General features: G+C 29.1%; 3 protein-coding genes across 6 annotated transcripts; 2 read left to right on the top strand and 1 right to left on the bottom strand.

Moving 5' to 3' along the window:
• Window positions 1-907: 907 nt before the first annotated feature.
• On the top strand, window positions 908-2,525 carry LOC149056234 (uncharacterized). The gene is made up of 2 exons (XM_089227045.1): window positions 908-1,844; window positions 2,197-2,525. The coding sequence occupies exons 1-2, from the start codon at window positions 908-910 to the stop codon at window positions 2,523-2,525; spliced, it is 1,266 nt and encodes a 421-aa protein (XP_089083171.1).
• Window positions 2,526-6,128: 3,603 nt separating this feature from the next.
• On the top strand, window positions 6,129-12,832 carry LOC107165939 (dehydrogenase/reductase SDR family member 7). 4 transcript variants are annotated; one of them, XR_016191441.1, is made up of 8 exons: window positions 6,129-6,900; window positions 7,631-7,780; window positions 7,854-7,966; window positions 8,249-8,488; window positions 9,385-9,504; window positions 9,565-9,731; window positions 12,186-12,588; window positions 12,658-12,832. XR_016191441.1 is itself a non-coding variant. In XM_015514377.2 (8 exons), the coding sequence occupies exons 2-8, from the start codon at window positions 6,777-6,779 to the stop codon at window positions 12,710-12,712; spliced, it is 969 nt and encodes a 322-aa protein (XP_015369863.1). In that variant the 5' UTR covers window positions 6,130-6,561; window positions 6,751-6,776; the 3' UTR covers window positions 12,713-12,832. The 4 variants fall into 4 exon arrangements, 3 of the variants coding, with proteins under 3 accessions (XP_015369863.1, XP_015369860.1, XP_015369862.1); XM_015514377.2 differs by lacking the exon at window positions 12,186-12,588 and having other exon boundaries at window positions 6,130-6,561; window positions 6,751-6,900; XM_015514374.2 differs by lacking the exon at window positions 12,186-12,588 and having other exon boundaries at window positions 6,130-6,561; window positions 6,653-6,900.
• On the bottom strand, window positions 12,736-16,961 carry mRpS2 (mitochondrial ribosomal protein S2). Its single transcript, XM_015514378.2, has 4 exons — window positions 16,804-16,961; window positions 15,976-16,095; window positions 15,686-15,914; window positions 12,736-13,248 (listed from the first exon to the last, which is right to left on the bottom strand). The coding sequence occupies exons 1-4, from the start codon at window positions 16,820-16,822 to the stop codon at window positions 12,822-12,824; spliced, it is 795 nt and encodes a 264-aa protein (XP_015369864.2). The 5' UTR covers window positions 16,823-16,961; the 3' UTR covers window positions 12,736-12,821.
• Between the last annotated feature and the right edge of the window lie 272 nt (window positions 16,962-17,233).

The raw sequence follows: 17,233 nt of genomic DNA, 5'->3' as shown, positions 1-17,233 counted from the left end.
AATTAGGTACTATTAAAACTTACAAATATATTACAATTATGTAGGCAGTATGCCTTCAAGAAGCAAAAATTTAAAAATAGGTGTGGAACTGTGGAACACTATATTTTACCGTCGAGCCGCGACTGTACGATAATAATCTTCGAATGATTATATATTATATATTATATCACCTTATCTAAATAGCTAATTGCCGTAGACTTTCGTCATATTATGGCGTTACACTAGCGCACATACATAATATACATTTATACAAAGAAAAAAAATTACCACAGTCGGCCTACCTGATCATTTGGCATCCGCGTCCCGACAAAACAAAATATGAACAATATAATACAAATTAACAATTGATAGAATAATATTATTATTATTATTATTTTATTAAATAATTACACACCATATCTATATATTACATACATTTTTAGATTCTGAACGAAGTGATGAATGTATTGATTTTACAATGATGTGTTTTTTTTTTTTTTGTGTGTGTGTACAGCATAACTAGTCGAAAAAATGCTTCGATTTCAAACTTTGGGGGTGGTTTCCGATGTAAAATTGAAGATCCTCGGTGCATTATAGAGGTCAAAAGTAAACATTTTCCAACAGTTTTCAAAAAAATTGAGAAAAACAAAAACAAAAAAATGACAGTGTTCGAACATCGGAACAACTTCACGTCGCGCCGATATTATCGGCGGGTGCTATCGTGCCGTCGGCGTTGAAGTTCACCGAGCACCCTACCCCTCCTACATCGGTAGACAACTCGTCGCGAGCTAGGACAGATTCGCCCCGTGTTTTAGCGGCGCTTATTTCACGGCAGTTTTGGATAGTTTCGTTGAGGTCTGTGTTACACCATGTATTAACTTCATGCGTTGTTTGTGCGAGGTTTGATGCTAAACCGCCATCTCCGTTCATGGCTGATCTACCGGCAACGCGAGTTCAACCTCAACGCCCGTTTTCCTACGTAGGGGTGGACTATGCCGGCCCATTACAAATGCGCGAACTTCGATTGCGTAAATCGCGTGTGTACAAGGTATACATCGCCGTATTTATATGTTTTACAGTGAAGGCCGTTCACCTCGAGGTGGTGTCTGAGTTGTCGACCGATGCGTTTCTGGCCGCATTTGACCGTTTTGTGGCACGCCGCGGTCTGCCGAGCGATATATATTCTGATTGCGGTACCAATTTTGTGGGGGCCGATAAGCAATTAAAAAAGTTAATCAACAGCCCTGAAAGTCAGGTCGCTATTGCCAACTCACGTTCTGCGTGTGAATGGCATTTCAACCCACCCAGCGCTCCTCATTTCGGGGGTCTGTGGGAGGCTGCGGTGAGGTCGACAAAGCGTCTACTTATACGGTGCATGGGTACACATATTTTCACATACGAAGAGTTAAATACAATTTTGTGTCGGGTAGAAGCTGTCCTCAATTCCCGCCCACTCACACCGGCCTCTACTGATCCGCACGACCTAGACTGTTTGTCTCCGGGACATTTTTTGGTAGGTCAACCGCTGCTCGCTGTTCCCCCTCGATCAGGCCCTGACACGGGTCGTACTTTAGTTAATCGTTGGAAATTGTTAGACCAATGCCACCAGTCATTTTGGCGGCGCTGGTCATTGGAATATTTGACTACCTTACAAGAAAGGTCCAAGTGGACTACTCGTACGCCTCCCATCAACATTGATGACATGGTAGTTGTCGTTGATAACCAGAGCCCGCCCCTTGCCTGGCGTCTAGGACACGTCGTCGAATTATTACCCGGTTCGGACGGCCACGTTCGTGTGTTTCGTGTACTCACCCGTGCTGGCACTATAATTTGTCCTGTAGTTAAATTAGTACCGTTGCCTTCTGGTAAGTAGGTGGATAATATTTATAAAAAAATAATAAAAGTAATATTAAAAAAAAAAAAAAAAAAAAAAATAGTAATATGTAATATTTATTTGTCCAGTTATATATGTATACTTCCGAACGAACACTGTGCGATGTGACTTGAACCCATATAAACCGTTAGGACCTACTCCTGTGTTTTTTTTTGTTTTTTTTTTTTTAGCTTTATGGCTTTCATTGAGCTACATAGGTATATGTTTTTGTAGGTGTTCGGGACTAAGGTGATGCCATAATGAATTTTTATTTAATGTCGAATTTATATATCTTATTTATTTATTTTGTATTGTATCTATTATATTTAATGCATTTATTGTAGACCGCGCCTACCACTCCACGTCTATACTACACGTCGAAGGCAAGTTCCTGTTCTCACTTATGGATGGTGAGGCAAAGCTCACCGGGGGGGAGGATGTTCGAACATCGGAACAACTTCACGTCGCGCCGATATTATCGGCGGGTGCTATCGTGCCGTCGGCGTTGAAGTTCACCGAGCACCCTACCCCTCCTACATCGGTAGACAACTCGTCGCGAGCTAGGACAGATTCGCCGGCCGGTGCTGTCTGTTTTCCGCGGTTGAGACTGACGGACCATTTTCCTCAGCTCCCGCCGACTACGCCAGCGTGCTTGGTTCTCATTTTTGGCTAACGTGTGTCTTATTATTATAATTTCTACCACGTGTCACCTGGTGATCGGTCGCAGCATATCTTGTATATATTATACAAATAATATACACATATACCCGTACTTATTACTCTCTGCGGAGATCGCACAGTTGTGTACCGCGTGCGCGGTGCTGGAGTCACGGTCACTCAAATTCATATTTCGCCATCAGCCCTGGAGCTTCCTGTCCCGTGACCTGCCTGCCTGGGAAGTGTACCACCCGTTGCCGTCACTTATTGCCATTCAATCAGGATATATTATAGCTCGTCGGAGTGGAGACGTGCGAATGTCGCTGTCAGCCGTCAGGTCGTAACATTATTGATTTGTATTCATTCTTAATTTATCGATTATTATATCATAATCATTGTAACGATATATTTATATTTTGTATGATCGACCACTTTGGTCTGAAAGTGTATTATTATAGTATTGTGTATTATTCAGTATTCTTAAGTATATATATTGGGGCGCCCGCTAGGTAGAGCTTTTTTTATGTATTATATATTATAATCATGTCACGATGTTGATATATATTATTATTATTATATTTGTATGAGTGTACACACACATACGTGGTTAATTGTATTTATAAATATTGTGTATTCATTTGGTGACCCGAATCCCTAACGCCGCAAGTCGATATAGCCAACCGCCGAACTTGTAGGAGCTATCTCGGCGATCAACAGACAGAAAAACAGGAATTTTTACGCAAAATCAATTTTTGACCAAATCGATTTTTTTGTATGGTTGTAATTCAAAAACTAATCACTGTAAATACTTGAAATTTTCACCAAATGTTTATGTTAGTGTTATGTATATACAGTTTAATTTTCAAAAAAATTTGAATTTTTTTGAGCTATTTATAGACCACTGAAATTTTCAATTTTTTTGAAGAATCGGTAAAAAAATGTTGGACGACCAAAAAAATTTGAAAATTTAATACAAGGTTCCTTATGAGTCTCGAAGCATCATTATAGGAAAAATTTTAAGTGCGTTTGAATTTTAAATTTTTACGAAATAGCGTAACGATAACGATTTATCCTGAAACGATTTTAAATATTTGTTATTATTCAAAAAGTATAACTCGTAGATACTTGAAAATTTTATCAGTTATTTAGATTGGCATTTTCTTTACATGATTTAATTTTCAAAATATTTTGACTTTTTTGAGATATTTATAGACGACTGAAATTTTCAATTTGTCTGAACATTTTTTTTTGTGAAGTGTCGATAAAATTTTTTGGCACTATCAACATACTTGAAAATTGAATACAAAGTTCCTCATAAGTTATTCTTATAGTGAATGAAAAATTTTAAGAATACATAAGCACAATTTTTTTTTATTAGCATTTGAAGTTCAAATATTGACAAAAATTCGTCAAAACCATGAATATTTTTTTTTGTGTCTGTCATCTCGTTTTGGGGCAGTAAAAGTGCTTTGAATTTTTACTTCAGTACCTTATTCGATCAGAAAGTGAATTTAGTTGGTACTTTGGTGGTCAAAAGTAAAAAATTCTTATATATTTTTCTAAATAATCGGGATAAACAAACTAAAAATTAAGGGAAAAACGGGAAATCTTACGCACAATCAGTTTTCGATAAAATCGATTTTGATCACGGTTTAAGATATACGTATATATGTATAATATATATATGTATATCTTAAACCGTGATTTTGATTATTGATGTAACTTTAAAACAAATGACCATTGATACATGAAATTTTCACCGAATGTTTTTATAAGTATATTCTATCCATCATGAAATTTTCAAAAATTTTTGACTTATGTTGTACTATTCATAGGTATATGCAATTTTCGATCATTATTAGTTTTTTTTTAAATTAATATCGATAAAAATTTATTTTTTTGGTAGAAAATATTGAAGATTTAATACAAGGCTCTTAATATATATTGTTACAATAGCAGTTGAAAAATAAAATAAATTCATAGTTACAATTTTTTTTATAAGCATTCAAATTTTGAATTTTGACATAATACGTAATAATCACAAAAATTCGCAAATTGTTTTAAGCTAGAAATTCATAAAAAAATTTCTATTTAAATCTAAGATTTGAAAATTTAATACAAGATTCCTTAAAAATTTGTCAATCTTTATCACAAAAAAAATGTCCACCGGAAATTCAAATTAAATGTATGTCTATACAATAATATATTACTAAAATTATTATTCTTGGTAATTTAATATGTAATTTCATACAAATTTTAACTTAAAATAACTATAAAAAAAAACTGTGTTTATATAGTTTTTAGATAGTATTTGTTACAGAAATAACTACTTAAACTACTTATATTACGTAGGTATGTGAAATCTTGTTTAAATTTTGCTTAGCTATACCAAAGTTAAAAAATAATTCTTCACTTAAGTATAAAAAAAATTCGTTGGTTTAGACTTTTTACTTCTAATAATAAAGACTAAGTTCAGACTTCATATAATTTTCGAGTTATTTGCCATCATTCTACCACTAATGCCATTGTAAAACTGGACTTGGTACTATTATATAATTACCAATCCAAACGCCGTTTATTTAAAATTAATTTTCTTGCAGCTTCTGATGCAGCTTATAGGCCCATTGCTGCATCACATGCTTCCTTCTCTTTCTGTCTAAATAATGCTACCTTTTTATAGTTTTCTTTTCGTAGTTAGACCATTTCAGACTTTATCACTTTATCAGGCCATCGTTGCTTAGGTGAATAGAGTATCTAAAGACCTCTTCACCTTGTGATTTCCAATTCAGAAAATCAGAATTACATTCAACTCCTTCTGTGGTCCCGTTGCTGTTCTGATTAAAGAAATCAATCAATATTAATAATGGTTTATATATCAATAAATAGGTTTATAGCTTTCATATCAATGAAAAAAGTGTTGAAAATATTTGAGATCTTATGCGGTTCGTGTGTGTCATTTAACATTTGATTATTTATTAATTTTGAATTGAACTGATTTCTTTAGACGTATCAGCATTTTTATTAGGAATTTCATTAATAAATATTTAATTTCCAAGTTGCTTTCGGATGCGTAATTTTTTTTTTTTGACAAAAGTTTATCCATATGAATTTTAATATTTTAGTAAAATGTTTTTATGTTTAGTATAATATGACATTAGTTTTCATTGTTTTTTACTAAATGAGCATAGCGTGTAATTTTAAATCAGTCAGGTCTCCAATAGATACATTGAAAAGATCTCGAACCCAGTCGTTATGTTTAATATCAATAATCAATACTATATGGAAATATTTATTCATCTTTATTTCCAACTACTCGATCGTTTTCAAAACAAATAATCGAATTGGTATACTTTCATATTTTATTCACAGCGCAAAGCAATTGGTATCATACAAAGAAAACCAAAACTTTCAAAACATCGTGGCACCCAGTTTGAAAACCACTGGGCTAGTGATTAATGACCACTGGGTAGTTGGAGCAAATACTGAACCGCTGACATGCGGCGTGCCGGTATTTCCAATTTCCATCACCACTACGGTCTACGGTATTATCACTCACTGTTCCCTTATTTAATAAATAATAATTGTACTACACTACTTCACTAGGTAATAAGGTCTATCACTATTCACAATCTATACGTACTTTGGTCAAAAAGGAGGTGCGGTCACACGGAGCGTGCCAGCATTCTTAAATTCATTATTCGTTAATAATTATTTATTTATTCGGTTGGTCACTTTGTCAGTCGTGGACAGTCGTGGACGGTCGCACGGTCGTCACCCGTCTATCACAGTTACGTTTTCTGCTTATTGTCCTGGCACCTACTATTAATATTACTACTTATTACTTAATGTCTTAATAATAATTATTAATTTATCAATAATTAATGTAATTAATTAGCAATTTTTAACTACGTTAAATTAAAAAAAATAATATGAGCCACTACACAATGAATCATAATGTATATAATTATTTTACCAATTAATGTTATCGAACACTTATGCCTCTATATCCGATAGTATTTAACTAAAATATCATATTTAGTGTAACCACTTAGGTACGAGTTATATATTTTTACTTTCGTTCTCTTTAACAATATTTTGTCGATAACGATTTAAAATACCTAATTTAATATTGTGATCCTACAGTCGTTGACGTGTAGAAGGTAGTAAAGTACTTGCCTACCGTTGATGTAGTTATTTATTCTCCAATCATTATCATAATATCATTCTCGATTGGAATTCAGACCTGTTGCAGTCGTCTCGTGTCGTCATGGGGTTTTTGAGTTTCATTGGACTCATTGTGGTGTTAAAGTTCCTAGTGTATTTCGTGTTGTTCTTTACCAGTGACACCGACTTGGAACTCTGGTTTTATGACAAGTTCAAAAGAAATTTTGGTTGGTACCTACATGTGAAGTAGAATATTATATTCAAAGACATTTTTATTTAATAATCATCTAGGTACAAATAAAATGGTTTAGTTAAAATAACTAATTTTAAAACTATCCTGATATGATTTATTTGAATACCTAATTGTGATTAACTGTTTTTTCAATTCGGTCTGCATAATAATATTACATTTTATTTTTTATTTGTTATTTATAATGTTATACTTAAGAGTTGTATGATAATATATTTTTTGTATTTGGTGTAAATATGTATTCATTTACCTATCTAGGTTCATATTTTAGTTAATATCAGTGTTTAAAAATATTATATATATAATATCTATTTATATTAAAATAGTGGTGCAGTATCCATATTTTTAGTTTTAGGGTTGACACCCCCTTTTAGAGTTGTATTATATCGTGTTTCACCTAAATAAAATGCATTCTAAGGTTCATAGGTATAAGATGGAAGGGTGGGTTCTAAATATAAATCTCAATGATGCTTTGAACAAAATAATATAACCACCATCACTTCAGAGTTTAGATTACTTTACAGAATCCATTTGGCCATTTTCTGTTATAAATATAATATTATTATTCACAATTAATTGAATTTTTTTAATGTATAATATATACATTACAATATGTTTAAAATGTTTAAATAGATATTGGTTTAGTACAAATTGTAAATCAAATATATTTTATTATTTCAACATCTGTTTTTTTTAATTTACTATAGATTCATTTAAAGACAAAGTAGTTTGGATTACTGGTGCTTCTAGTGGAATTGGTGAACACATAGCATTAAACCTTTCTAAGCATGGTGCTAAACTTATTTTATCTGCTAGAAGTAAAGATAAATTATATCAAGTTAAAAACCGTTGTATTGGTAATTTTTGCAATATTTGATTTGTTATAAATTGGATTATATTTTAATTTTTTTTTTGTAAAATCTATAATAGAACTCAGTGAAGGAAAGCTAACTGCTAATGATATACTTGTATTACCAATGGATGTCACCAATATATCTAAACACAATTCATTGTTTGATAATGTCATCAGTCATTTCGGCAAAGTAAGAATAATATAAATTATACATTAATTATTTAACGTTTGAATACATCTTCAAAAATGTATAGCTGATACTATAATTTTGAATTTATGTTTAGTTTTTAAGTTGTTTGACCTAAAATGTAGTGCAATGATTTTATAATTATTAACATTAAGAAGGTCTATGAAACAAATAATTGTTTTATGTAGGTTACGTAATATTTTTTTTCATTTTATAATGCATGTTCTGGTAGTATTATGATATTATAATAATACAATAATACAATAACCTTAATTATTTGTATAGCTTGATATCCTTGTAAACAATGCGGGTCGTTCACAACGAGCCATGTGGGAAGATATTGAACTTGGAGTCGATCAAGAATTATTTGATTTAAATGTTTTTCCTGTAATAAATCTATCAAGAATTGCTGTAAAATATTTTAATCAAGTCGGACGTGGTCAATTAGTGGCCACTTCTAGTATTGCAGGAATTATACCAGCTCCATTTTCTGCAACCTATGATGCAACTAAACACGCACTTCATGTAAGTAAATAACTATTTATAAACCAATATTTTTCAGTGGTGACAGCTGTATATTTGAATCTAATCATTTGGTAATACATTTTATGGTAGTTATAACCATAAAATAATTTATAATGAAGACATACATCATTTAGATAATAATTTATTATTGTTGACTCAAAATCTTTAAAAAAAAAAAGAAATTAATTTTAAATAAACCAGCAATTATATAAATTATAATAATTATTTTGAAAATTAGAAATCAATAACACTTAAAAAATGTATTTTATTCTTTATTTACTATTTATTTTCAGCCCAGTTAGCTTTATGACTTAAGAGTAAGGTAAAGGACTATTAAATTGTATTATGTTAGATATTAATATATTATACCATCATTTTATTAGAAAATAGAAAAGTACCTTTATTATTATTTTTTATTAAAAACTGAAGAATGGTCTTTAGCTCTCAATATGTAGTTTATTATAAACAAATAGACCTAGCCTTGAAAAATATTAAAAAATTAAAATTCTCCTTTAAAGTATCTTAACAAATTTTATTTATTTTGAATTCTGAATAACTTGAATTATTTTCATTTTCATTTAAAATCTAATAACTGAATAAAAAAAAAAAAGATCTTATTTATCTGAGAAACATACATACACACTTTCAACTACCTAGGCTGATTTTAAGTGTGTTTATCTTGTGTGGACATTAGACACTTTTAGATAAAACATTTATTAACATAATACATAATATCCAACCAAAAAGTGTTGCAGGTTAGGGTAGGTATTCTGCTTTACTTAGGAAAATATTGGTATCACTCTAAATTATTTTTTAAATATTTTTTGCCATTGACTTTGTTAATTGTATTATATTTATAATTATATAACTAATATAATATAAATGTTTGTTAAAAGGGCTATTTTGGAGCTTTACGTTTAGAAAAATTGCATTCTAATATTCATGTTACTCTTCTATGTCCGGGCCCCGTTTTTAGCAATTTTCTCAAAGAAAGCTTCACAGGTCGACCAGGAGAAGTAAGATATTTAAAATTTTAAGTTTGTGCTTTGTCTTTAGTATTATCAAATAATTTACAGAAATATGGATTGACTCATTCGCCAACAGACAATAGAATGAGTACTGAGAGATGTGCACATTTGTCATGTGTGGCAATAGCAAATAAACTAAAAGAATCATGGATGGCAAAGTTTCCATTTATTCTAATCGTATATTTTACAATATATTACCCTGTGATAGCATACAAGTAAGGATATAGATTATTTTTTTTTTACTTTATTCATATAAAATGTTAGCAATGTTTTATTGGGATGTTTTATATAATTCATTAATAGATTGTGTAAAAGTTAATTTAATTCTAAACACTATATAGCCGCTTGCTGTCGTAGAAACATTTATTTAAATGGAATAATATCCTTGGTGTTGGAATAATAATGTTTACTTTTTAATGATAGCTTAAATGAGAAAATTTTGCATTGCCTAATTACCTAAAATAAATTTTAAAAAGTTATCGAATATTGCTATAAAATAAAACATTTATTTATTAAAAATGCATGACATCAAAATCAAAACGTGGCCCTAAAGGAAATATGGCCATGTGACTGCAAGCAATCATTGTGATGGTCTAGGGTGACCATAAATAATATATATACATAATAAAACAAGATTTTTTTTGCATAATATGACGCTATGTCCAGGAGTAAGCCTGAAGGCATATTTGATAGAATTCCTATTTGGGCACCCCTAGTTTTCTACAATACCTGTGTAGGAGATGGCTGCCTCTCCCCAGACGGCCCAGACACCTTGACTGCCCAAGGAGAGGTGCTGCCCGTGACCGAGGTTCAAACTGGTGACGGTGCGCATTGCAGCTAATGCCTTAGAATGCTTGGCCTCTCCGTCTCCCACTGAATGCAATTAGCCGCTGCCACTATTAACAATAGAATGGCTTATCTGTATAGTATAAAATCAATGTTTTAATGCTTAAATACATGAATCATTTATAAAGATACATTTGTAAATTTTACATTTATTTACATTTTGCTTATCTTATTACTAAAGTCATATTTTTTTGATGAATTTATTAGTGATAGGAATAATCAAATTATTCATTCGATTAAATTAATCAAAATATTATATAGAATGAAATGTATTACATAACCATCATAAATTGAATTAAATTCATAACTGATGTATTCACTTAAATTACAATAATCAAGATAATATTATTAACTAATAAATAATCAACTTATTAATAAAGTAATATTTTTAATTGAAAATTTAAATAACACTACGTTTATCACTTTAAATTATAATATATAAACAAAATATTTTTTTATTATTTTCGTGTTTTTATGAATTCAAATATTAAGACTGTTAATAGTGTTAACTGTTGAAAGATAACTAGATTAGTAAAATAAAAATACTATAGTACCATATTACTATTAGTAGTTATTACCTACTTATTTCATTAATTTTACTCATTACAATTTAAGTAACTACTACAAAAATAAGTAGCAAATAATTTTTCAGTTGGTTCCGAGAATTGAGACCGAGCAAACTTTTTGATTATTTTCACTCAATTGTTCCCATCACTAGAATTTATTGAATCTTACAATTAATTTTGTTTTAGGATAAAATTATAAAAATCATTACAAGAGTAATTTTTGAAATGGTTTTAAACACAAATTATAGCTTTTAAAGTGCCTATAAGAAAACAATTTTTTTTCATCTCTCCACAATAAATTTATGTTAGAAAATTTTCTTTCAACAGCTGCATTTGTTTGGGGTATTGCCAAAACATATTCAATAATTCTTGATAATATGGTTTGTAGGCATTTCTTTTAGATATGTAAAATTTTTTTGCTTTTCATAAACTCATATTTTGAAAATGTTTACTTTAATATGATTAAATTCATCAAATAAATCATCTTAATTGAATTTCCAACGGATATTAATTATGTTTTTTTCTATAAAAAAAAGTATACTTTGTTAAACATCATTGCAAGTAGGACAATTTGATAATTGGATCTACCAAAGTCCATAATACTTTTAAATCGTCAACATTATAACCCTATTTAACAAATTATTCAGTACAGGCATTTGAATGTACCTTACCTAACGTCCTAACCTAATCACTGTGACATGGTACTAACTTTAAACAACAGTTCCGTTGGTTGAATAAAATATTAAACATACAGATACAACATTTGTACATTATATTATGTTAAATGAAATGGAGAATAGTATTGAGTACTCAAAAAATGTCACTTACCACATCTGTAGGCTCAACTAGACCAGAGGTATTCAAACTGAGTATTGCAGCTCCCAGGGTAGTCGCAAAAGTTTGCCAAGGGAGCCGCGTCAAAGTACCGAACACCAACATCCTACCTAGGTCTTGTTAAGCGCCGTCATTAGGTTTTGCGAGGCCCTGGCAAAATCTTTAAAATTGACCACTATCACGTTTAATACATTGTTTACAAATCAATTCAAATTAAATTTTATACTTTTATTTTTATACGCGAATTAAATATTTAAGAATTAATTTCTAAAAACTATTAAATATTTTTAGCTTACACTGTTTAGTGACTAATATTTACTAATATTATTGATTTTATTACAATTAAATATCATAATATTATTATTATTATTATAATAATAAATATTGTTTAATAAATTATTATATTAGATTATACTATTATAGCTTACGAAAAATATGGTTAAAAGAGCGAGGCCCCAAAAAACAATGAAAACCGCGAAGCCCCAGCAAATCGGACATTTGCCGGGTTCACGTGACAGTGCTAGTCTTGTATAATAATTATAAATATTATTTGCAATCATTATGGAAATGAAAATGACACACCTTTCGATTCGACCATTTGAAGTTTTATTTCTAGTACTAAAGTCACTGTTATTATCACCCATATTGTATCCATGTGTTGTTTCATAATAATTTGGGAACAGTAAAAATATTGGGAACACCCAAAGGAGCCGCATGCTGAAAAAGTTTGAATACCTCTGCACTAGATCATCAATTGTGTTATACAATTATAATATTTTTAAAATATAGTGTGTAAACCAAAATAATAATGCTCTGATATGCAAAAGTAAAGTATAAAGTATAATCTTTCATTTAAATTTATTTGAATGATTAAAAAATTAATTATATTTTACAGATTTTATGAACTCTACGGCTACAAAACCATTAATAAATTGCGAGACAATCAATGAATAAGATTTCAAAACTTACAAAGTTGAAGATATTTACAAATTTTCTTATATTTGTATCTATTCATTTTATCATTTTTTTTCAACAAATTTAAATACAAATACATTTTTGTTACACTGATATTTTATTTTTGTCTAAGATTTCTTTTCTAACTTTTTTAGCCTTAAGAATAACATTTTTAAATAAATCACAATAAAGATTTATAGCACTTGGTGTATCATCATTGCCTGGTACTGGGTATGTCACAATGTTAGGATTAGCATCTGTATCGACAATAGCAATAGTTGGTATTAACATTTTTGCAGCATCTGAGAGAACACTATGCTGTCCACTATTGTTCTTAGATGTACTGCTCAGTGTATTTAGTACTATGCATAGATCAGGCAATCTGGTTTCAGATTTGAAAATCCTTGAAGAGTTTGTAAACATACCATCACGCCAATATCTTGTATGAGCAAATTCACCACATTCTTTTGCACAATTTTCAACGGTCAAACAATTAAGGGGTGATTGACACAAAAACAAAATTACTCCACCTCTAAAAGCAGAAATAAATATCAATTTATTAATAACAGGCAGATCTAAATATGAAGTAATACAGACTATACACAGATGGAAGATGTTCAATACCATAGGCGTGCGCACGGGGCGAGCCGGGTGAGCCCTGGCTCGACCGGAATCTTTTAAGGGGCATATAATAACATAATTTCAAATGTATGTAGGTATATATAAATATTTAATTATAACAAAATGTTCGAGGAGATCATTACAACTTGACGATTTTATTTGTCGTAATAGTAAAATAAAATTACAAATATTTGTGTACCATTAAATTGATTTTATTGATTTATTCATTTAGCAAAAACACTGTGCAAAGTAATATGTACTATGGTCTATAACTAGCGAGTTAGCTGGTTGGTTAGCTTAGTTAACTCTTTAACTGTACAATTAGTTCAATCTGTAGCAGGAATGATTCGTCTAGAGTTTACACCTAAAATGATTTCAATTCTATCAACATTTGCTAATATCCCCGAAGAGATGTTAGTATCTGAGATAAAGCTTTTAAAATATTTACCCGCTACCGATGGTAAACCGAATAGTAACACTAATAATAAATCAATTCATGAATGGCTAGAATATATGAAAGCAAATAATTACATAAAATCATTTAATGGATTTTTTACTCTACTGAAATTATTCAGTGTAATACCAGTTACAAGTTGTTCCTGTGAACGGGTATTTTCTAAATTAACAATAGTAAAAAATAAGTTAAGGAGTACTATACATCAAGACCGACTTAATAGTTTATTATTAATGTTTACTGAACAAAACCTAACATCTATAGTATTAATATTGACATGGTCATTGATGAATTAAAAATTATTGGAAATAGGAGAATTAATTTATAATTCTTTAAATATTGAATGTAATAACTAATAACACATTATAATATATGTAATATAATACTATGTATGTACAATTTTTTGTTCATTAAACCAAGTTTTTTTTTTTAATTTTTAGGTATTGTTTTCTTCATAATATTTTATTTAAAAAAAAATATGTCTAGAAATTAGCTTATTAATGTTGAGTGCACGTACATTGTACGTCGTACAACTTGATTTTATTTGCTCAGTTTTTAATTTACAATTATAGTATAAATTAATGTTTTAAAAAAAATATATATATATAGGGGCACTGTCCAAGTATTGGGGCATTAATTGTTGCTAGGCTCGACTGGAAATTGAAGTCTGCACATGCCTATGTTCAATACGATTATTTAAGTTGCAGTGATCGTGATTAAAACTGAGGAAGCTAGTTGTTAAAAGATTTATTAGCTAGGAGTGTCAAAAGGTCAAGTGGATGATCAGTTATGATTCACAGCATGCTTGAGTAAAATATAAGGAGTGATAGAACAAGTGAATTGCTTGGAAATTGTGAAGTTGATAAGTTATAGTGGGTTATAGTGGAGTTATAGTGGAGGGCTCATCAGAAAAGTTATTTATAAGTTTTAGTCTAAACTGTAAGTTAGCATCAGTTTATTTTTTGGCTAGGTTTGACTTACTTCACTTAAAAAGACAAAGGAGTAGTTATGAATGGAATGATGAGTATTTAAAGCATATATAGAGTGTCCCACGGAGATCTGACAAATGAAATAACTTTTGTTCTAATCAATATTTTTTTTAAATTTATTTTAAATATAATTCATAGACACTTGCTCTTCATTTTCAGAATACATTTTCTATTTTTTAATACTGAAAATACGAAACTTAAAAATTAATAAAAAATTTTTTTCGTAATATTCAATATAGCCAATTTTTAAATCTTATTTTCAGAAAAACGTATATGGTAAAAACACTTATTTAAGTCAAATGGCTGATTTTTTAGAATTATTTTAAACATCAATATTTTCATTAAGTAAATTACAATCTAGTTTATGTTAGAAACATTTTAATTTCAAAAAATATTTAATATAAACATTTTATAGGTTCATGTTAAAATCTAATTAATTTTTTATTGTATCTGCTATTTTATTATAGTAATATTATTTGGTCAATAAACTCATTTTTTGAAATTAAAATGTTTCTTATATTATAAACTAGATCATAATTTACTTAAAAAAATATTGATATTTAAAAAAATTGTAAAAAATCAGCCATTTGACTTCAATAAGTGTTTTTACCATATAAATTGTTCTGAAAATCAGATTTAAAAATTGGCTATATACAATATATTTCGAAAATTATTTTATCAATTTTTAAGTTTTTCATTTTCAATATTAAAAAATAAAAAATGAAGGTATTCTGAAAATGTAGCGCAAATGTCTATGAATTATATTTAAAAGAAATTTTTAAATATTACTGATTAGAACAAAAGTTATTTCATTTGTCATATTTCTGTGGAACACCTTGTATACCTATTAATTGATTAATACAAATTTTGGGTACATAAACAAGGCTTTAAATTTCTTTATTTACCTGTATGATATATGTGCAGTTACATTAAGGGCTTGTTGTAGAAGTCTTTTAGTATGATTTAGATCTATAATTAAATGTCCTAATCTGCTACCATACAAATATTGTTTCATTCTATCATCTAATGTTCCTTCAGTATGACCAAAATGCACGCCAGCTTCAAATAGGTTTTTAATTTTAACCATACTTTTTACATCAAATGCATCTGGGTTGGACAATTTATACTTGGATTCTGAAATAAAAATTTCAAACATTAATTAAAACTAATTCATGATGTAATATAGAAAACTTACCATCAGATACAGAAGGTACATCTTGCGGAACATCAAGTTGAGGTTTAGGAAATGTTGATAAAAATGATGGACAAATTCTAGTCTTTAAGTTGTGAGGAAGATTTTTACCAAATATTTTTCCTAAACAAAAATTTTTTTAAAATAAAATAGAATAAAAATAAAAGTTTCATTAAGATTTTAAACGTATACAATTATAATTTTGTTGCAAACATAGAATATAAAACTTGTTAAAACCATATTAAATAACTCTGAAAAAATTGTATAAAAGGTAATGATACTAAACCATAAAAATATATTTCTTAGGTCTGGAACATAATAGTTGTAGTATTAAGTTTTAGTTATGATAAATTGATAATAGTAATGGCAATGTTTATAAGAATTTAATATGCAATGATAATTTATAAAATGTAATTAAATTGAAAAAATAAATTAATAGAAAACAGTTGAGTAACATTTCTATAGGCATTTAAGAACTGCAATATTTTGATTTAGTATCAGTAAAATAAAAGCATAACTAATTCGATATGTAAGTATTTACATTCTTAGAAATCTTAATAATTTATATTTTGTGTATTTATTATATTAGCTTTTTCATCGAGAATCGAAATCCAGTCATAACAATTTTTTCCTAAGGTATTATGAGTTCCAAAATAACAAACAATAAAAAAATATCTTATGAAATCTCAAGACTGTATAAGAAATATGGTGTTTATCTAAAAGTTGTGAAGAACACTTAACAGTTAACATAAAGTTGTTTTATAAACAAAAACACATTTGCTAAAAATCAATGACTTCTTTTATTAACTATAACATAACTCGAATACTCACTACAATAATGTGTAGCCATATTATTATATTAACTGCAACTGTTATTCAAATTATAATTAATACTAGCAATACCAATGCAATGAATTATAAAATCATTAAAATAGTGACAAATTAATTTTTAATTTCATTTTCTTATCAGCTGTGAAGAACGTGATTATACATTAAATTAAAAATAATTTAAAGGTTAAGAACATCTTTAGTAACCACGGTCTAGGGTCAATAATATCCTATATAAAATTATATGGATTAATCATATAATCACATAATTGTTAACTGCCATTTGGACATTACAATATATTTATACTAACTATTACCATTAGGGCATAGGCCCATACCATTAATTATAAGACATATAAATTACACCTTTAAAATAAACTATATTATATTAAGAATAAAGTTATTTAAAGTTAGTCATGTGATAAGGGTGACG

Source organism: Diuraphis noxia, unplaced genomic scaffold, assembly GCF_037042655.1.
Source record: "Diuraphis noxia isolate RWA-SAM2 unplaced genomic scaffold, SU_Dnox_SAM2 contig0004, whole genome shotgun sequence".
Taxonomy (NCBI): domain Eukaryota; kingdom Metazoa; phylum Arthropoda; class Insecta; order Hemiptera; family Aphididae; genus Diuraphis; species Diuraphis noxia.
The sequence above is the reverse complement of the archived record's forward strand: the minus strand, read 5'-3'. Positions and strand labels throughout refer to the sequence as shown.

Excerpts from the sequence above, each read along its gene's own strand:
- LOC149056234 (XM_089227045.1), top strand. The coding sequence starts at position 908 with ATGGCTGATCTACCGGCAACGCGAGTTCAACCTCAACGCCCGTTTTCC. Across the intron at positions 1,845-2,196 it reads ATTAGTACCGTTGCCTTCTG|ACCGCGCCTACCACTCCACG; the intron begins GTAAGTAGGTGG and ends CATTTATTGTAG.
- mRpS2 (XM_015514378.2), bottom strand. Across the intron at positions 15,915-15,975 it reads TGTACCTTCTGTATCTGATG|AATCCAAGTATAAATTGTCC; the intron begins GTAAGTTTTCTA and ends TTTTTATTTCAG. Across the intron at positions 13,249-15,685 it reads ACTGCACATATATCATACAG|AGGTGGAGTAATTTTGTTTT; the intron begins GTAAATAAAGAA and ends TTCTGCTTTTAG.
- LOC107165939 (XM_015514377.2), top strand. The coding sequence starts at position 6,777 with ATGGGGTTTTTGAGTTTCATTGGACTCATTGTGGTGTTAAAGTTCCTA. Across the intron at positions 6,901-7,630 it reads CAAGTTCAAAAGAAATTTTG|ATTCATTTAAAGACAAAGTA; the intron begins GTTGGTACCTAC and ends AATTTACTATAG. Across the intron at positions 8,489-9,384 it reads CAACTAAACACGCACTTCAT|GGCTATTTTGGAGCTTTACG; the intron begins GTAAGTAAATAA and ends GTTTGTTAAAAG.